This window comes from Pseudopipra pipra, chromosome 8, assembly GCF_036250125.1.
Source record: "Pseudopipra pipra isolate bDixPip1 chromosome 8, bDixPip1.hap1, whole genome shotgun sequence".
In the NCBI taxonomy this organism is placed as follows: Eukaryota; Metazoa; Chordata; class Aves; order Passeriformes; family Pipridae; genus Pseudopipra; species Pseudopipra pipra.
The window spans coordinates 5,084,352-5,106,820 of record NC_087556.1 but is presented as its reverse complement, the minus strand read 5'-3'; the positions used below and the strand labels follow the sequence as shown (position 1 = coordinate 5,106,820).

Genomic DNA, 22,469 nt, shown 5'->3' with positions numbered 1-22,469 from the left:
ACAACTAATAAATTCTGCATTTAATCAACTCGCAGGTCATTGATGATTACCAGTTTAATGCCTCACATTCTTAGCTAGAAATGCCCACACATTATGAGAGGTTTTTTCCCCCGTACATATCGCAGGGATCAGAGCAGACCCACATTGCAGTGGCATTTTACCTAACAGAAAGAATATCCACAGGAACCTTGAAGTGATTTGATAAATTCAAATTACGCAGGGATTGAAACCAAGATTCACAATCGCAAGTGAAGAAGCCACTGGCACAGCAGTGGCACAAGAGGTCTAGACAAACAATTCTGTTGGAAATTCTAATTGTAGACAATACTGTTCTTGCTCTAATTTCATCCCTCTGCTAAAAAGCCAGTAGCATTTCTCTAGAATCCCATCTGTCTTCATGGTGATTAATATTGGGTATAATCACCCACAGACCCACTACTATAAATGTTTGCTGTGCCTGTTGGGTGCTATACCACGTGGGGTTCCCTTCACTGACAGGGATGTAAGATTATTTACACTGTGCTTTCCTTACTGTGTTAATTAGGTCTGGCAAACAACATATTAAATGACACCTCATAGTCTGAGTCCCTGTCTTACTGGGATAGTAGTGGATGCAAAACAACTGGAACACCAAGGAGGCTCTTAATAAAACCTTAATCTTCACCACATTCCATCAAACCAGGATGTACTAACTAACTGCCTTAATTATCTCATGGCTTCCAGGTCACAAATTTGACAATGAATTTATAACAATCTTATTTTAAACTACATTTATTATCAATGTACTTGTGATTCATTTGCCTAGGTTGATGTTGATGCTATACTGTGATTATTTTCACAGTTGTTAACTCTGAGCCATTTTAAAAGTGCTGTGAGCACAGACTGAAATATAACTGAATTCTGCTAATTGTACCACACTGCATCCCTTTCCTTCAAACACGGGAAGAGAGAATCATAAAAAATATGAAATTAAAGAGAAATGATATCAGAGAGGTTCTATTGTGGCTGATGAGTTATAAAAAGACTGCAAATACAGTTACAGGGTAGAGTTTACTGTGGAGTTTTTCCTTTTCTCCTAACATGAAAACAGTAAGAATGATGTAATTACACAGTTCTCTGAAATTACATGGAGTATGAACCAAAATTATTCATTTGAAAATGTTTCAATAACAGGAAAAGGCCAAAGAGACACAACAGTGATTCTTCATTATGCAGAGGTTGCTTCTGTTGGGTCTGAGCAAGACAGAGGAAGCAGAGTGACGGTTTTGCTTTTCTTCCTTTTGTGTAGCTTTGAACTCTGAAAATCCTGTTGCACATTACTGTGGTCCTGGTAACTCCAAAGGCAGAGGAAGAGCTGTCATGGAAGCTGAACACTAAAGTGATGCACCCTAATAAAATGACAGTATCAGAGGTGGTAACAAATACTTAGATGGAAGCCTAAGCTTGATAGCAAGTGGTGGGACAGCATCCAGAAGATTATGTGCAGGAATAACGGAAGGACCTATATCTTGAAAGATCAGCTAATTGAAAATTGAAGCAAATAACACAAATCCATTTTTTTCCATGTAATAGAAATTCCACATAATTTAAATGTTACTAAAAGGCGGCATGTGAAAAATTCCACTAAAAAGTCTGAATGCTGCTGAGGAAGGCATTAGTAAAAACCTTATTGACATTCATGTTCTACTCTGGGCACCAAATTCTTGAAGGGTTCCTCCAGTTTGGCTGAAATTCAGAGAAGGACTAGAGAAAAAAGCCCAGGGGATTGTAAAGTTTATTTTATTTTAAGACCCCGAGATAGAAGAGTATAGGAAATTTGCCAAAATAACAGCTGTCTTTGAAAATACTTTTGAGATTAGAAAAACACCACAGTGAGAAAATAGCTTTCTAAGTTAAAGGATGACTTGGCACAGGCAAAAAGAAGTTATAGAAGTTAAAAGATTTCTAGCCATCTGAGGAATGAGAGGATCATATGGTTGTAATAGGAGGAATAAAGGGGGAGGATTCCCTTTTTTTACTAAGTTTGACACATATCTAACAATGACTGTAGTTGTGTTCACCACAGCTGGAAGGGCTGCTTTGGTTCATGTTTTGATTTGTGTTTGGGTTTTTTAATTGCCTGTGTTCCTTTGCTTCTAGTGCTTGTAACCTAGAAATTGCATCTAAAATACAAACACCACTCATAAGTAACGAGTGTCCTTCAGATGCACACAAGATGCCACAGGAATAAATACCAGGGCTCAGGTGGCTCATGAGTATCAACTGTGCAAGCTCTGAGTGAGGACAAGTGGAAATGATTTGAGTGAATTCAGTAAAATGGTTCCCATAACTTGAATGATGTCACATTTCCCAGCAACTATGAGGGTCCACACGAATTATTAGCACTTATGGTTCATGAATACTTTTTCCTCACACATGAGATTTGTTCATGTTTCTAGTCTAGAGTCACTGTAATAACACAGATGAAATATTTCTTCCCTAAAATTTTCCTTTATCTACAAGAAATATTTCAGCAAGAGTGGATTTTCTGTTCTAAAACCAGCAAGGATTTATGACTCTTACTCATCTTTGCCTTTGATATCACAAAGGTTTCTGCAATATATCAGTGACAGTCTTGAATTTTAATTTGTAATTGATAAAATCTTGAAAGGAGCTATTGTCCAATGCCCCTGAAAAAAGAGATGTGCTGGGAGAATATCTGCCAAGATCAGAAATGGGGACTCAAGACATTTTACCTAGTTTTTCCACAAGTCTGATCACAACTGTAGAGATGCAAAACAAAAATTCTTCATCTTGTTATCTGGAATTCAGGGAGACACATGACAACAAGTAACAGACTGTTGCTGCTTCCTAGATACTAGAAGAGCAAGCCTTGTGTATGAAAATAAAAAGTGAGGTAAAAAGATAGAGTACTTAAGGGTGTGGAAACAGTGACCATATCATGCTACACCAGGCCTAAAAGGTACAGGAAGAGAAACGTTTTAAATGTGATATTTGCACACTGCCATTTCCCTACACTGCTGGTAGTGCCTGGCCCTAAAACAACCAACCCCACCTAGTGAGGAGGTGCGTTCAGTTCCTAAGCCACCACAGCAGCTCTCAGCCAGGCTGCTCCAGTTACCCTGCTCCTGGTGAGGGGGTTCTGGTGCGGGGTTTTCAGCCATCGGACGTTTTAAAAATCCAGTGGAAATAAAGTAGACCTTACAACTCTAACACTTTGCGTTTGATGATAAGATATAATTCTTTTAAATGTTAAAAAAAAAAAAAAATCACCTCAAGACTGCGAGTATTCAGAAGCTGAAACAGCCACTGTTGAGGGGCAGAGGTGGAAGGAAGATAATCCAAGTACAAGACAACCCAAGTTTTATTCCTCTCTCTCCCTCTCTTTCATTATTGTTATCATTGTTCTTATTACTACGACTTACATTTTATTTTTTTTAAATTATTAAGCTTTTTATCTCAACCCATGAGGTTTATTGTTTTTTCCAGGTGACTGAGAATGGTTCTTAGTTGCCAGCTGGGGTTAAACTGGGACAATAGCTCTTATGTATATATATTTGTATGTATGTATATGTATATTATATATAATATGTATTTTATATCTATTTGTATGCATGTATAATATATGTTACATATATTCGTAGGTATGTGTATGTATATTATATATATGTATTTATATACATTCATATATATGTACAATATATGTTACATATATTCGTAGGTATTTATATGTATACTATATATAATATGTATTTTATATATATTTGTATGTATTTGTAATATATATTTTATATATATTAATATTTGTACGTATGTATATGTTCACTGTTGTTCCAATATATAAATATACACATACGCATATATATATATGAATGCACACACATATTATATATACATACATATATACTATATGTCTAAAATGTTGCATTCATAGCTTAAGGGAGCTCACAAACATTCACACATACATACAAATGCATCTGCAGATAAATATATGTCCATACATATCTGTGAATGTGCACTTATATTTAAGAGTGTGTGTGTGTGTATAAGTGTATATAAACATTAATATGTATGAAGAAGAGAATCCACACATATATTAAGATAGGATCTATATATCCACGGCTTCAGAAAGGGAGAACAGAAGGAAAATTAGAGAGTAGATCTAAAAATGTCATGAGCACTTAAGTAAGTGACCTCCTTAGGTGTCAGAGGTTCTGTGGATGGATGGGTGTGGGACAAACTTTACTGCACTGCTGCATGAACAACCCACCTGATCCGCAATGAGCCGCGCCAGGACGTCCATCCTGGAGCCTGACTCCGAGATCATCTTCGCTGCGTTGATCACATCAGATGTGTGCTTCAGTGGTCCTCTCCCCCTGCAAAGGAAACAAATGAAACTCTGCTATTCAACAACTGAGGATAAATCATATCCATGCACACCAGGCACAGAAGAACTCAAACAAAGCAGCTAATCCACACAAGCAACATTAATTAAATTTCCCCCCGGCCCCAACTGTTTTGTTTTCACATCCCACAAATTTGTATTGTTTGGCATCAACTGGATGCAGAAGTACCAGAAAGATGTCACACAGTTTTTTCATACTGCAAGTGCAACCTAGTCCAAATCAGGATTTTAAGAGATTTCTTGTGCAGTTTGGTTTTCCCAGGCTTACATGAAGTTCCGCAAACATGAAGTTCCTTCCACAAATTTTCTTGTAAATACGTTCAAAGGAAGTTCAGCACAGAGATGTATTCAGAGAGTCATTGTGGATACCTGTTGTTTTTTGGGTTGTTTTTTTTAATTTATTTGGTGCACTCAAGAGAAAATAGAGATAATGAACAGAGCTGGAAATCAACTGGCATATGCCACTCAAAATACAGATATGCCACATATGAAAATACTTTCCAAACAATTTCACAATTTCTTCAGAATTTTCAGCCTAGGAAAACAGTAAAGTTCTTGTGAACAATTTGCCAAGAAGTGAATATCTTTAGTTTTATTATGTGCACATTTAATTCCTGAATGCCCCATATCAATTTATAAGTTCTGCATTGGACAAAGGAAGTAGACAACATGAAAAAAATTAATATAGTTCTTTGTTCAAATGAGAAGACCTTTTTCCTCAAAGTCAGTATGGTTTCATGTATAAAGAAGATTTACCATTCATTCCAGTAAAAAATTCATTTAGACTAAAAGTATTATCATATATAACTATACAAACACTTCATTCAGTAAAAAGACAGTGATGACAACGTGGCAGATATGTTTAATCTCTTCCTGATTAATCATGTTGCTTAGCAAAGAACTATTTGTTAATCCTTGGGAGTAAGGCAGACTAATTACAGTTCCTTATTCTCAACTTTTGAAGCTCACATTTGGAACAACCTAGAATCAGGTATTCTACACATTATTTTTTCTACAGAAAGGCATCTTCTTGTTATGAAAAACCTACTTAGCAACTTGATCAGTTTAAAACAGAATAATAGGGTATGTGTCCAGGATGAAGTACTTCAACTTTTACCTATGCCCTTCATTTTCCTTTCCTGCTATTTTCCCTTCGAACCCTTAGGTGCACAACTGAATCCTTACAACCGCATATTGGCCCTCCCCACCATATCAGGCCACTAATTAGTTTTTCATTATAATTTTCACTGTGGCAAGTTCCAAAGCCCAGAGGTCTGTCAGTCATCCATAGCAAGTCCCTCAGGTGCTCCACAAACTATCAGCAGTCCGGTACCCTCCTGGAAAGGTCCAACCTCGTCACCAGCGAGATAACATTAAAGGTGAACACAACCCAGAATTAAAGCAGCCAGGAAAGGAGAGATGTAACAGTCCAAGGCTATTTCTGTTAAGGAAATTCTTGTGAGTATCAGCCAGCAGCTTTTTTGACATCTGAAGCTATGCTGAACGGGTATATTTTGAAGGTGAAGTTCTTCAATTAAACTAGCAATTTCTTGAACCTGTGCAAGTCCCTCAGAGATCTAATGAGAATGAAGCAATTCTACCCAAGAAAGGTTATTTCAACCAAATGAACAGGAAGTATTTCCTTTCCCCACAAATATGGCCACCAGGAGAGCCATTAGAGGAACCTCAGCAATGACTGTTCTGGACACTTCTGCTCCACTTGCCACCTAATTGCACCAATGGTTCAAGTTCTCTATTGGAATCTCTAAGCAGTGTGGGGCAAGATGCTTCTGAGCTCTAAGCCACAGCTCAGTCTTGAAATGAAGGTTTAGTGTTTAGGAATGCCTCAGCCTTGTATTAAAAAGCGCTGAAATCCAGCATGCTAAATTACACATACAAGGAGGGCTCCTTTGCTATACAACCAAGAACTATCCTTTTTTTACCTTCAGGTAAAATGCAGAGCCTTTGACATAAAGCACAGGTGTAACTACCTCGGAGTATGGCATAATGAGCCATTATGATGTTTGGCAATTCTAAGTACTTAGAAAAGAATACTTGTGAGAGTACACCAAGTCTGCTGAATCACCAGGCAAACAGAAGAAACAGAAAGAAAAAAGACAAACCAGGATGATACTTCAATGGGAACAGCTGCAAACATTAAATTTGGACATTACATATTAAGTGCTTAGAGGGAGAGAAAGAAAGAGAGAGCCTATATAGTAGTTTTTTACAGAGCCAGAGGGGCTAATACAGTGGGGCAGCCTGAACAGGAGTTTGTGAGGCGGTTGCTGTTATGAAAACAGCAGATGTCACACCCAAGGTGGACAAAGCAAGCTTTCCTTCTGCTTTCTCCATTTGGGTAAGACTACAGCTGCAGTTCAGGGAGGGGGGTTCCATGAAGAACATTTTTGACATGATGAAAAATGTGCAAAAAGGATGATCAGACATGTCATAAACATAAGGAGAGACGGAAGGGTTCAGTGGGGCAAAGGAGGAAGCACGAGCAGGAGAAGCTGTAGGACACAGATGGTAACAGTCTTCAAAGGAGCTTCGTAGGGGATAGGGGAGGTGGGATGGAGCTCACATTCTGGAAAAGCAGGTTCAGGTGAGGTGCTGAGCAGCCAGGAGGCTTTGGCATCACTGCCAATGGACAAGATCAGACAGACATCTGTTGTGAGGGACAGGGTGGTATCAGTCCCCTTCTGAGGTCTCTTCCAGCCCAACGATTTTATAATTTTAAATTTAACAAAGAAGTTGCATGTTTTTTGGTGAATGATTACCAGTTGCAATGCATGTTGCCTTCTAATGTTATCGATGCAGATGTGCACTTTTGAATTCCCAGTTTTCCTGATTTACCACCAGATCAGCAGATTCAGAATGCCACTTACTCAGATTAACTCCCTGGATCCAGATGTTAGAAACACAAAAAATCCATTAAATCATCTAGGTTGTTTTCCCCAGCCATTACACAGCTCCCTACCAGTTTTATATTCACTTGCATTTTTTCTGGCAAGTTTGAAGTATGAAAAACACTTTGCTTGGAAAGCTGTTTCCCTGAGCTATCCATTTCACTCTCTGGAACATTTGTCCAGATATTTCACTTAGTTCTTTCTCCATGTCATTGTAACAGCATCCCTTTCCTTCTATAGATGTAGTCTCTGATCCTCCTCCACCACGTGCTGAAGCATCCCAAATTGTGGTAATAGTACAGACCTGCATGCATTAGCTTGGCTCATGCACCTACAGCCAATAAAGGAACTAGACAGATAAAAAAATCCTCCCACCAAGTACCATCTGCTGGTCAACAGCATCACAAAATTGCTCCTTCATAGAGTTTTCCACCTTTTCCCCTACATAAATTTCTGTGCTATGGCAACCATGTAATTTATTTTTTTATTTTTTTTTGAGTCAGCCTTATCATACTGTTTTTTCCCTGCTTCCAGTCTCTGAAATGTTTAAAGCCAAACCTCATCCACACACTCAGTTATTGAAATTCTTTCCCAATGATTTCACTAATTCATAACCTACAGTAGACTCTAAATTCCTGATCTGGATTGATTGCATGGAAGATCTAATACACCTATTTTCCTCACACTTGACTATTTCCAAGCATGAAGCCTTACTGGCTAAGCGAGCTGATAACACAGTCAAGGTTGTGAAAACAAAGAGGAGACACAAAGTACTACATTTACAAGCAGTTATGTCCCCAGGGTAGTGATGGATTGTTACTACAGCTCAAATCACTGCTCTATCCAACAAGAAAACTGGGAATAGGCCAAAAATAATATGAGAGAGAGACGTCCAGCTAAGTCTAACTAGAAGGAAAATATTGGATTGTGTACAAAGAAAGCAGTTTAGAATATCTTCATTAGGTGTAGGAGAAAAAACCCAACAAACTTCACATAAATATTTCTTGCAAGGTACAATCATAACAAGAAGAAAGGTGGACTATGTTAATTAGTACAACACCAAGGGGTTTGGATAAATGTGAAAGACAGACTGAAGCTGCTCAGTCTAATCATTCTTGCTCCAAGCCCTGAGAAACTGTGTGCCTGAAGAGAAACTCCATCCCTATCTGCATAAACTTAATTGCAATGATTAGCAGACATCAGTTTCGGGCATTATTTCCTGTTGTCCTTCACACTGAAAAGCAATGATGCTCTCTCAATTCTTACTAAAAAAGAAACTTGTATTCTTATTTCAAATCCAAGAAGCTTTTGCCATCCATCACCTTTTCCAAGAAAAGCCTCCTGTCTTGGAGCAAAGCTGAGTGGCTTCTCCCTCCTCACTGTGTTCACCTCAGCAAATGTTTTGTACTTTCCCTGCATCAGAAACAGCAATGGGGAGCTCTACTGACCAGTCAGTTTCAAGAGAGAAACTCCTCCCTAACACACATCCAGCACCACAAACCACCATCACACATAAGGAGTGAGTTCAAAGCACTTCAAGGTGTGAACTCGAAGCTTCACGAGCACTGTCACAGGTCAGTGGCCACTGTCACATTAAAGTCTTGAGTTCCACACACTGACCACCCCATCATCGGTCCTAGTTTCTAGATCAGCAACTCCTGACAGCTCCCACTGGTTAGTTTTATAAGACACATCCCTTACTTTACTCACAGAGACAGAATGATACTCCCAAACACAATTATTACATTTTATATATACTACTGTATTTAGTCAATTCACTAATCACTACATTCCAAGGTACCAACTTGTGCCTTCTGCAGTTCTTCCCCAAGCATATCATGTGTTTCTCCTTTCTTCTGCCTTCCCACTGCTGCTCTGCCTGTAATACTGGCATGGTAAGAAATCTAGATTCCAGTCAGACATTCTGATCTCTGTTCCATGAGCTGTTTGCTTTTTCTTTTATTAACCTACTGATTGTGTGCAGGCCTGGAAGCAGGGATAAGGAAGCAGGATTCACACTTCACTCATTACAAATGCTCTATTAACTTACTGAGTGAATAATTTTTTCCTGTAAATTGCTTTGCCTGCCCCTCCCAGCTCTATGTGCACAGTTTTAGATGAAATCTGTGAAATGCTTGGTGTTAAAGGATGAAAAACTTTGCTTTTTAGAATCATGTCTATAAACAAAAACCCCTTTTATTACACCTGGCTGCACATCTCTACCAGTTACACCCAGACAAACAGTAGACAGCAGAGCTCCTCAGGAAACCCACTTAGGGAAGAGGTAATTGTAGATTGTACAGGTGGATCACCAAACTAACCTTTGCCATTTCTTTATAGCTGTAGATATAAAGCAAGAAAGATTCTAGTTTCACTCATTTGCTATCCCTGTCTGAGTTTAAAGGAAATCAGGAGAAATGAATTCTTAATGTCAGCAAAACTAACTGGCTAAGGCCAAATCCCCACTCAACATTTACAGATGCAATGGCTGAAGCAGGTCTACTCCCTAACAAAATAAATGTAATGCAAATAAAAGTGTAGTCACATGAGAAAAGGATGGTGTGAAGAAACATTAAAAGGCACGAAGTAAATGGCCATAAACTCTCTGCAATAAATAGTATTTTGTAGGTAGAAATACCTTTTTTGAGTAAAAGAATTTAAAACTTACAAAAATACCTGAATTATATGGACCCAGGAATGGGACAGTGAAGTTCCAGGCAACATGAACACAGCATATATACTGCTATCTGTTCTGTAATTCTGGAAATGAAAATGAGATTAATACAGAAGTTTCTTTTTCCTCTTCCTTTCTCCCCTCCTGCCCTGGCAATGTATCAGGTCCGTGTCTCACTCGAAGAGCAGTAAGGGAGAGGAGGTCCAAAAGCACAGCTAGAGTGGGGTAAATACAAACCAAATCTGCTTTGTAAATGAGTATTACACAGGCTGATCTGAGTGGGACTGGATTTTATTGGGTACCTTTGATTGCACAGAAGCTGTCCCAGCCCCTGCTGTCCTGGGCAATGCTGGCACAGCAACTGGCCCCATTTTGTCTATCAGTTCCACATGGTGTCTGCTCAGGACCAATAAATCCTATCAATTTGTAACCAAACAAGTTGGAAGCATCCAGAATATAACAATGAGATAAGCAAGAGCCCACGTGATTTTTCAAGCATAAATATTTTCAGAGCAACGGAAAATAAGCTTTTATAGTTTCTGGAAAGAACAGGAGCTGTAAATATCATGTATCTTCAGAGAGGCTTCTGAAACTGTCTTCTGTTGCATTTTCATTAACTGTCTATAGAATACATGGAATATAGATAAAATAATTGCAGAGGAGATGCAAAACTTGGAAGAGCACACTCCAAGACAGACTGGTTATCAAAGGGTTGCTGTCACAGTGTAGGGAAAAATAGAAGGAACCTGGGTTCTCTGAGATCTGCCCTGGTGTCTGAGCTGCTCAGTTCTTTATTTATGAATTGAACAAAGGGAAAAAAGAGAATGCTTAATGAGCTTAAACTTGATACTGATGTGGAAAAAGAAGGAAATAGGCTAAGAGGCCAGATATGGAACTAAGAATTACTTTGAGAAAAGTATGGAAGAAAAAGTATGTACAATTAAAATAGGATACATCCACTCAGGTAGGAAAATCAAATGCAGAGATACAAATGGAGAGTCAGTCCCTACAGAAGAGGACAGTGAGAAGCAGTGAGTTTTAGTGGATCACAGATCCATCAGGAATTGACACTAACATGCTGCAGAAGAAAAGGTATTGGGAAAGTCATAAACCCCAAGGAAAGGTAACATTTCTGCTCATTTTTACATGGCAGACGCCATCCATGAAATTCAAGTTTTGTTTAGTTCCAGAGGAAACAGTTTACCGATGTAGAGAGTCACTCCCCCAGACAGCTTTTTTCCTGTGCCACCACAAATCTCTCCCCAGATCTCCCTCTGCTCTGCTTCTCACAGCCATACTCAAACATTGTTAGTATAATGAGGGAATACCACAACATCCCAAGTGAGCAACTTCTGGTACCTAAACTAGGCATCAACTGTATGTATCTCAACCCTTTCTAGTCTCATTATCTCTGAGATGCTTCTCCATTTCTTTCTGCTTCCAAATCCAGCTTTTCAAAGGACAGTTTCATTTTTTAGCACTAAGGTCAGCAGACCTCACCAGTCATGGGCTTTAATTTGGCTGCCTACTATTTTTAATCTCTATGTTACACACCTACAGTTACCATTTCAGTGACTGCAGGAAATCTCTGTGATTTGCCTCATCAATCTCCCTTATTCTATTTTTTCTGTCTCGAGCAGAAATTACCCAGAGATTTTAACATCTCTAAAACCATCCAACAGCCTCCCAAATTGTGCATTTGAGGACTTTTTAAAATCTTTCCATGAGCATAAACTATTTGCTTATGAATAAATAACATTAAAATTGTATGCACACTTTGGCCTATAAATGCACAGCTCCCCTGTAGTCTGACCTGGATTGTGCAAAAGGGGGTGTCAAGTCTTGTCCTTTACCAACAGGCCAGGCACTGTGTGTGGTACTTCTGTGGGCACTGGCAGCCTGCCTGCAGAGGTTCTTCAGGTTGTCTCCTGTGCATGCTGGCAGAGGTGTTTGGCCATGTGGAATGTGTTTCAAATGTAACCACACTTCAGCTCCAAACTGCACCTTCTCAAAGCACTGAGGTGAATTACAGCCCAGACAGAAAGTCAGCATTATCTCTAAGGACTCCCACTGCAGAGAGGCCCATCTGGTTCCCACTCTTGTGCATTACATGTTGAATTTTCAACATGAGTTATAACTTGGTCTAGAAAAAGCAAGTCTTAACAGCCTGGAAGCAGAAAAAAGCCATGGGAGGGTTAGTAATGAAAGGAAATATGAATGTGAGCAGTACAGTGCAAACATAGAGCAATGCCACTTAAGCATGTCAATATTGTCTTCTAAAATCCTCTTGCTATGCTGTAACCTTTAAAAAATGTGTTTCAAGGTGTATTTCTTCTAGTTGTCCAATAAGAGAAAGCAAATAGATCCTTCTGAAAATCACTGTTACCATTTAAAAGAATCCAGGCACATGTATACCCAGACTACTTCCTTAACCTTTCAGAACATGCCTTGCAGCAAGGCCTGTTACAGCAACTTAAACTTAGTGAATCTCAAAAGGTAGAGGTTATGGCTTCATGACCACTATACTATTATTTTTTTAGGATATTTATTCCTCATTTAATTGTGTCATTAAAAAAAAATTACATGAATGGCAGACCTTTTTAGCCCAAAGCAGGGATGGAGTGCATGGTAGGATCTGACCCTACATATTTTAGCACTTAATAAATGAATGGCATATATGAAGGAGCAGAAAGTACTTCCTCCTCTGGCCTCAAGCAGGCATGAACATTTCTGGATGTAGAAAATAAACTAATACTAAGTATATCAATGCAATTTAAAAACAAAACTACTCGAAGAAGACCACTAGGTACTCTGGCATAATTAAACAATTTCAGAAAGGTCGAGCTAAAGGTTGAGGGTGCCAACTACCCTCTGCACAGGGAGTTGAAGAGAAGCTTTTAATTAAACCATCATAAACCCTGAGTAAAATATACGGTACCCTTTAAATAATCCTGGAAAAAAATGGATGGCTGCAAAAGAAGATGTAGACACTGTGAAGAACTGACTTCTAATGGATTTTTAGATTTTTGAACATGAAAGCAAACAAAGCAGATAGTAAACTGATTATCCGAAACCAGACATGGAAACCCCAAAACTTGGAGTTTAGAGAGCTCTTTTTTATGAACTATAGTAAGACAAAAACGCTGTCATGAACTTGAGTCACAGAATGAGACCTCCAGTTCAGGAATGCAGGGTAATAGTGCCAGCTGTTTGATATACCCAAATAACTGTAATTATGCATTTATATGTGCTCTATAACCAATCTGTTGTTCTTGAGCTTGAACTTTTGATCTGGTTTTTCCAATTGACTGCAATCCCACTAATCAGCCGACAGTAGAAATTGCAAAGGAAGGTAAATTAATGATTTCAGTTTGATCTCAGCTATGTCATAACTCATTAAACACCACATAACATTTTGTGGCAAGACAACCCCACTCACACATTTTGGAGCAACTGCTGGAGACTATCGTGCAAGTCAAGATAGTGTATCTGGATTTAGAGGGTCACATGTTTCTTGAGATACATGTTCCCTGCAGAGGGTATGTCAGAGGCTACCTGAAGGCAGAAAAACAAGACTGACCCTGGCTGTGCAGTCCATGCAGGTGTGAACACTGCTGAGAGGTCTTTTAACACATTTAAGCTAAGAGCTGTATCAACAACACAGTTTTAATTCTGAACTCTTCTTATCTCAAATTTTCTCATTCCCCTTGACTGTCCCTTCAATCATAGTAATAAGAAAAACCTCATCCAGATCTCAAAAATCACAAAACTGGCCAAAAAATATGCTATTTGAATTATTTTGGGGGGATAGGGGGGGTTATTACTAAAGCTCAAGGCTGCACACTGGTCATGACTTCAAGCTTTTAATGTCTAATCATGAAAGCCCAAACCACTTTGCAAGGTTATTGAACTGCCACGACTGCTGTCACTGGGGACCCCTCTGCAAGAACAGAGGGGAGAGACGGCAGCTGGAAGGAAAAAAAGCATCTTCCCATGTGAAGCAGAGCCCTGGGAAGCTCACCTACCCACAGGTCTTCAGAAGCAGTTATTTTAGGGAAAAAGGAAAAGAAACTGCTATTCTTAGACGCAGCAGAAAATTGGCAGAACTGGCAAAACTGATTAATGGCAGTAATATCACGGGCTAGAAAGGAGGCCACGCTGTGGTCACATCTGTCTCATGGCATTTAAAGCTCTACACAGTGAGCCTCTGCAAACCTCTTTTTCACCTTCCCTCTATCATTTTTCAAATTCTTTAAGTTGATTCACAGCTCAACAGTTTCACCTCTTTCATGTCAGTACTTCCTGTTGTTCTATATTTTACTGAAGAGTTTGTCATCCCCCTGAAATGTTGATTCCAAAAGGAATCTTTCTGAATGCCTTTGCCACACGTAACACCATCTTGCTGATGGCTAGCCAGGCTATTTTCAGAGTTTACATGTGCCATCCTACTTCTAGTGCTAACATGGGCTATTAATAATCATATTTTTCAACACTTGTGCCCACAAGCTATCATTAATAGCTTTTAAATGTTACTTGAAAAACAAGACCTCCCAGTGGTACAATTATAATTTCAACTACCCAGTATGTCACAATAAAGGAATCAGTCTTCTGAAAAACCCTTGAAAAATACAAATTAATATCAAAGTTTGATTAAAAAGCTCACCTGGGCTACCAGCAAGTTGCTAACATTTTTAGTCCAAAAGATGTGTTTAGCTAATGGTATCTATAACATTACTGCAAAATTGTCTTTCTGAGTGCTCATCTAGTGTTTTGCAAATTAAAAAAAAATCTCAATGATAAAAGACTTTGCACATGTCATAAATGGATTTTAAACTGAATGAAGTTTAGGATACAGAAAATGGGAATTGAAGAATTTTTTGGAGCTAGGGAGTCAGCTTTCTGGTATTTAACTGCTGTAACCTTATAACTGTATTTATTGAGTTTTCAAGTTCCATCTTCAGAAAACAATGGCAATTTTTGCCCAATTGGGACATCTGCCATCTACAAAAGGGGGTCATGAAGCTGTACCCTTCTCATGCCCTGCATTACAAATTCAACAGCAATTGGAATTAAGGGTGTTATTGAACCTAAAGAGGAACCATATCAGGACTATCAGAATCAAAATGCTGCAACAAACCTGTAATGATAGGCTCTAGGTTGGTAGTGGAAGACAATAAAATTCACCTTTCAAAATGAGTTCATTCCATTAGCAGAGTCATATTTTAGAATTCATCAGAAAACTGTCCTCACACCATTACTGGGTTTCTTTTTTAAAACCTACATTTTTAGTGTTGCAAACTGAATAAATGGCACGATCTAGATGTAATTAAAACATTTTGTAGTAAAAAAAGAATGAAGTACTCATCAAAAATTTATATTTTATGTTATATATGCACCTAGCACATCTGCTATGCCATTGGGACAGATGTTTATTAATATGGATATCTGATCATATTGCTAGACTGCTAATGGCTCAGTCATCCATCTTCTAAATACCACACAAGTTTCTGACTATATGTTGAATCAATTATCAAAATATTTCCAAAAAAATCCTTCTTTACTGCTATTGTCTCTGAAAAGCACCATTAACTTGCAGTTTTGTTTCAACAACAATGTTACAACATATGGTGTTTATAACATGTATGTTATGTTGTACGAAAGACTCACTTTAAAGAAACTTCCTTTAATATGGTAACAGGTATGAAAATCAGCTAAAATTAATACAGATGTGTTTTGATAAGAGTGATCCCTTGAAATAATACGCTCTCTGGTAAGGCTGGTGACCATGAAACAGGTGACTCAACTGGAAACTGGTCCTTTCAGTTATCTTCAGGAACACACAGATCCTAAATTCTGCTTCCTCATGCAACAGCACACCCTAAATTTGTTATGCATTGCATGCTGCAACCTGTTTTTATTTCTCTGTTTAGTTCTGCTGTCTAGAGGAAATGAAAAAAATAGGATATTAATATTCAAATTCCTTTTCTTGTTCAACTTCAAAATCTTGTGAGTAGAAAAATCTCACCTTTTCCTGCCAGAGTACTGCACTTGTCTTGAAATGCTGATTTTCTTAGTGACAGTTTAGTCAGACAATTTGACAATTCAGTTAAATATTGAAATATTTGGCTACAGCCAAGCATCAGTGTTTTATGATTTCTCAAACTGTGTAAATAATAATGGTTTATTAAATTAAATATATCCTTTTCTAGTCTATCCCAGCACTACTGATGTCCACTACACATTTGTACTCACCTTTGCTGTGGACATATTCTCCTACCATCTCTTCTCCTGATTTCTAAGCCCTCATGCAGGTAGAGATAAAGCTTACCTTGTTGCAAGTTCACTGAAGATGAACAGGCTGGACTCAATGGGCTTGAATTTTTAAATTCCCTTCCCAATATTTTTCTGATACTACTTTAGCCTCATTTATTTTCTCCTAGACTGACAAGTTGCAGTTTCATGTGGCACTGCCTCAGAATCAGACTACAAGGCCACAGAAGCTCTAGAAGGAGCTCAGACACCTGATATAATCAGAATCTTTCAGATTAAACTCCTGAGCTAAACCAGCACATGGTGTCACCCTATTTGTTGCATTTCAAGGGTTTAGGGGTTCGGGTTTGTTTGTGTTTTGTTTTGAGGGGTTTTTTGAGTGAAAACAATAAGGAAGTTTCTTACTTATCTTTACTCTATTTTACAATTGCCTAATGAACACGACCAGAAGAAGCAATTTCAGCCCCAGGCAGAAGTCTTCATCTCTGCACTATTTACTTGACTCTCACTGAAAAAGTACCTGGCTTTAAAATATTATGCAAAGAGAAAACTAATTTCAGATTTTCAGAATAAAAATATATACTTTGCATGATAAAAAAGAAAACTTTTAGAATTAAATGCATTTTCTTTGCACTTGATCGTTTTGATATGTGCCTTCCTCACGCTTTGGGAAAAAAAAAAAGTAAACTAATTCTCATTTACACTGTTGACTCACAGAGTTATCAACAACCCTACAGCACCAAAGGAAAAGTGTTATGATGTTTCCATCCTCCCAAATCTCCCGCATTTTTCACGGTGAGCTCTCCTTATTGCTCTACTTATGCAGACATAGTGTAACGTTGAGGCTGTGTGAATGAAATCTTTGTACTGTCAGCCTCAAGCACTCAAATATCATGAGTCAGGTTCCAAAATACCACAGAGCTGGAATAAATATCATGAGACTTCAAACAGTACATCTGCAGTTCTTCGTATTTCCTTTTTTTTTTCTTTTTTTCCCCAAGATTTCAGGGTCACATTTTCAGGATTTGCTCAGCAGTCATGAAAGTTAATTAAAAATGCTGGAGGTAAGTAAGTTTCTCCTACAATAACAAACCTCAAGTGCCAAGACACAAAGTAGTAGACATGCAAAGATTTTTAATAACACTCTGAATTACCAACACTAACATATGAATGCAAGAAAAGAGCAGTTAAAACACGGGAAGTCTTAATTTCTGCCTGCTCATCAAATGTCAGTAAGAAAGTTCTCTTGCAGCCACACCGTGGTGAGAGGTAAGTGGGAATGAGAGAAGAGAACATGATCACTGGCTAGAATCCATCACTGATGCCAAGAAAAATAAAGAACAGAGGAAAGACATGGGAAAAACTAATACCACAGGTGCTGTTTGCTAGCATGTGCAGCCTTTAGCAGACAGTCCTGTCTGCTTGTAGCGCTGTACAAAGCTGCTTAACTCACTTTACTTTTGCCTCCCTCATTTTAAGAGTAAGGAATTTGCTACAGACTGGCATTAGAGAGCATTCCTCACTCCTGCTGCAGAACACCTGGGATGAGGAAGGGATTTCCTTCCCCACAGCGATGCAAGAATTCACCTGCTGAAATGCCTGGCTGCAGAGACTGCAAACTAGAGCCAGAACCTGGGGCTTACATAGATCATTCCTTACTGTTTTGAACTTCCTGGTGTAGCCTCAGCCATTCCTGATTACATTAATTATGCACTTTCAAGGTTTTCTTAACAACCAAGAAGGCAGGAAACTTTTCTTAAGTGGCACACAGTTTCTGCAGAAAATTGCATTCAACACACTTGACACAATTCAATCAGGCAAGTTACTTGTCATGAGCAAGTGTCATTGTCACTTTGCTGTGTCAAGATGAAAGCATTTGAAAATATGTTTGGCACAGGCTCTACAGCGAATGAAACTGTGTAATTGTATCATGGTGGGTGAAATCTCCTAGGACTGAAAAGAGAAAGTATCCTCTGAGAGTGTTTTAAGTGGAATACAACATTCCCCAAATATAATATGATAGTCCTGAATAAAAACACCACTTTGTCTGATTTTTTATCTGTATTAAACCACGTTTTAGTCCAAGGTCTGAAACTATAGCTGCAGCTTGCTTCCTCATCCAACAGTACTTAAAACTGAAGAGAACCCTGGAACAAGTTACTGCCTTGGCAGGGAACACAGTACAGACAGCTGCTTGTTCACTGAAATACTGACAGAATTTTGAGGGTTGCTGCTCTGAGGCTTATGTTCTGTCCCAGCCCACAAGAAGTTCTCTTTCTGTGCTAATAACCCCACTTTACTGATAGGAAAAGCTGCTTTTATCACAGTTCAGGAACCATTAAACAGCCACATTTACTTATATATTTATATCTTTACATTTATAACAGTCCTCTCATTGTATCAGCAGTATCAAGGGGCTGTACAGCTTTATAGCATGGCTTGTCTTAGGATTGGAAAATAGTATTTTGTGCAAATACTAGTATTTTGTGAAAATACTAGTAAAATTCACTCAGTCAAAACCACTGCCCAGTCTGACTCTGAAAAGGAAACACAAGATGAAGGCTCCACACTGCAGCAAGGGTGTAAAGAATGGCACTGTCACTGAGAAACTTAGTGAGGACTTCCTTCTAAAACATCTGCATAATCATTTTTCCTTGCACCCTCCTTCTGTTTGGTTTGCTTACTGTCAGAAGCCAAGGGGAGATGTTATCCGAGTGGTTCTCCCTTGGGAATGTGGGAGAATACGGAGGTGATGTGCATTCTCAATGAACTGTCTGTTCTTCAAACACCAACCAGACAGCACCTGAGTCCACTGAGAGCTTTATGATTAGGGGGAGGCCTCAGGGCCTGCCATCCTGACAAGAAACAACTCTTGGAAAGAATTTGATGGACGAGTCTGAAAGTGCCCTTTGAAGAAAAAGTCCAAACAAATCCCACAGTCAGTTAAAAAAGATATGAGAAATGAAAGACTCATTCATTCTTATTAATGCAGGCTAAACTGCAAATCCCAAAAGCAAAATTATGGCTTGTGCAGAGAAAAGCTGCAAAAAAACCCCCATGTGAAAAGCAGAACATTCCTGACACAGGTAAAGTGCAATGATTTGTCTGGGTAGGACTGCACATTTATAGCCACTGAACACTTCGAAATGTAAACAACATTTTTTAGGCATAAAAGCAAAATTAAAGGCAATACCGACTGAACACTTGCAATACCCTTTCCAACAGCAGCAACTTGTTTGGCAGCAACTTCTTCCTGCTACATCCTGTGTTTCCCACACCATGCCAAACCCTTGGTGTAACACAGCACCAAGCTCTCACGGCTGCTGGTAACAGATGTCCAGCATCTGGTGCCTGCAGCTCGTGTCTTCCTGTACAAGAACTGAGAACTCTTTAAGGAAATCACTTTTAGAATACTCATGTTATCATCATCTGCTACTTCTGACTGGCCCACTTGAAAAGCGATATCGACAGAGACCAGCCAGCAATAAGGAAGACATTCCAGAGAGAGGAATGGAATCATGTATATTCCAGCACAGAAACCTTGAAGTGCTAAATTAACTGGGACCTATGATCTGTTTATAACTATTTAGCCAAAAAAAAAAAAGTTATTTAAGAGCAGAGCATTACCATATGTCTAGCAATTACCACAGGCCTATACATACAGAAGAGGCTTCTAAGCCATTACTCACTGAAGAATATCCTGCTCTACACAGATGATTCAGCCAACAGGAAAAAGATGTTAAAACCAATGAACAAAATTGAAAACAAACCACTGGTTAACGCTAAAAATAAATCAAAGGTGTTAGTGTAAATGGTCAAGTATTGTCTTAATTTTAGACCCAGCTTATACAGTTTACCTTCAGCTCTAGGGAAAAAAGAGACAGACACCTCAGGACAGCAACAGAACTAGTGATAAGTCATCCAGGTGGAAGTGGGAAGCTGACCTGAACAGTGAAAAGCAGGAACTACATTATTCTGCTTTTTCTTTCTCTGACACTGCACTAATCAGAAGCACACTGTCTCCAGGACAGCACTCATTCCTGGGGTTAGGCCTGTGGGAAGAAGTGTGTTCACAACATCCCTTCCCTCCTCCTTTACAACTCTGGTTGTATTTTTGGTTATTTCATTTCACTTCTCAGTTTATTGAGGACCTGTGGCCTTTTCATCAATTTAAAGAAGACCTCATTGTCAGCTACTTATTTTAGGGGAATAATAGAGGTGCCTATGTAGGGATGATCTCAATTGTCTGTGAAACAGGTATGACTACAGCTGGTATATCTAAACAGTAACTTTTCAATAAGTTTACAATGAAACGAAGAAAAAACCCTACTGACCTCTGAAACTCCTTCCATTAGCTCACACCCACCCCGGGTATACTGGAGAGTGTCACTCCTTCCCTCTGCCATCCCAGAGCACCCAGAACTATTGGAATTGTTTGATTCACTGCTTCCTAACAGTAAGAATAGACCTCAGATGACCTTAACAGTTCAGGACTGAGACAGGTATGAGAAAATACGGTGAAAAGGGATCTTATGTTTGCAGTCTGCCATGTAGATTCCTCTACATTTCTACCTTTAGCCATCTTCTGAGCAGCTCAGGTAGGATCCATGGTGCCACCTTTCAGTGAAGACCTGTGGTGCAGGGAGGTAGCACTGTGCTGAGCAGGTATTTTTGGGAACATCACTGCCAGTTAACATCACTGCCAGTGCCATTTGGAGGAGAAACACAGAGTTTGAATCCCCCAACAGGACCCAAACAGCAGCTGCCAAAGGTACTGAATAAAAAAACGTGTGTTAGAAAATGCTGTACAGTGTTGGAAGAAAAAAGTGCGAAAACCATTGGCAGGCTGTGTGAACCATGAAAGGTCCTGGTTTAATTAAAAAAGGCTGGAACAGACTCCAGTCATAATTTTAGCAGAAAACAGCAGTTCAGCACTGTTTCTATTGTTCACCATGCTCCCAAGGTGAGCATTTTCGAATAGTTTGTTCTCAGAAGTATGCATACTCCAAAAAGAAAACTAAACTAAAAGGTTACTAAATAAAATTAACTACATAGAAAATACAGTAAGGTTTCTTGCAACCCTGCAGCTTCTGGGAATAATTATATTTTGTTAGATGGCAACTCCATCCTAGATTGACTCTTGGCCATAAACAAATCAAAGGTTCAACTGAAATTAGTTCCTGTGGATTGATCACTCAGAGAGAAGAAAGCCAGACATTTGGTAGGGTGAAGAGAAATAATACAGGAGCAGTGATTTGAGAAAGATGAAAGCCTTATCTCTCGGAAATAACCATGGCTTCATCTGCACAGAGAAGGGTGACCATAGCAAATGCTGCAGTGCTGTCAAACAACTGATCTGTAACCCGGTAGAGGGAAGAAGGGAAAATAAAAGTAAAATAATAATTTAGGAACAACTGAAGTAATATACTCCAGTAGAGAAAAATATAACCATACATCTTCTTCCCAGCCTATAATGTACTACTGGTGTATCAAATGACCAAAGTCAGACACACAAATTTGGGAGCCTCTGGCTGATTTGGATATGTCTGGGTACCATAAAAACATGGGGTTTAGGCTGTGCTGTGCCTTCACCTCATCTACATGTTAAACAATGAGATACATCCACAACACAAAGGGCCCAAACTTGATTTTTCTCCAGTGCTTACGAGTTACTGTACATGTGAATGTAAAAGAAGATAATTTGTTTTACAAAATCTCTGCTTTGGAAAATGTGTCTTATGGCCTCAAAAATTTTTCACGTTTTATACTCTGATAGAGAAGCCTTGATAGCATTGCTTCTAAGGGAAAAGAGCAGAGGAGAAGAGAGAAGTCCCTGACTATAAGCCTTCCTCAAGCCCTTCTCCAGACTGCCCCCTTGCCTCCTCACCAAGATCAGCGTGGCAGTCCCAAAACCAACATCCCTTTACTTGATTCATCTCCTCCTGGCAACCACAAGGAACCCTCTGAAGAGCAAATTCTGGTGACCTGGACTGCAAAGCCTGTACAGCATCAAAAGCACTCTCTTTTGCTTTATAAAACAACATCCCAGTGATCTGGTTCCCTTTTATTTCACTGTATGCCTTCTTTCTTTTAACAGTTACTACTCATTTTTATGTACCCTTATTGGGTACTATCTGTCACTATCAAGTTCACAAACTCTGCCTTGGCAATTACACTCCAGACTTCTATTTCATGAACACCAGCCAGGCCA

The 22,469-nt window shown here is 39.0% G+C and overlaps 1 protein-coding gene across 8 annotated transcripts in view; it reads right to left on the bottom strand.

The window, feature by feature from the left end:
* LOC135417813 (catenin alpha-3) overlaps positions 1-22,469 on the bottom strand; it is a 438,645-nt gene that overhangs the window by 15,065 nt on the left and 401,111 nt on the right. For all 8 annotated transcript variants that reach the window (XM_064662319.1, XM_064662320.1, XM_064662318.1 and 5 more), the window contains one exon: positions 4,271-4,376. In XM_064662319.1, coding sequence (XP_064518389.1) covers positions 4,271-4,376 — 106 coding nt within the window. The remainder of the gene's footprint in view (positions 1-4,270; positions 4,377-22,469) is intronic.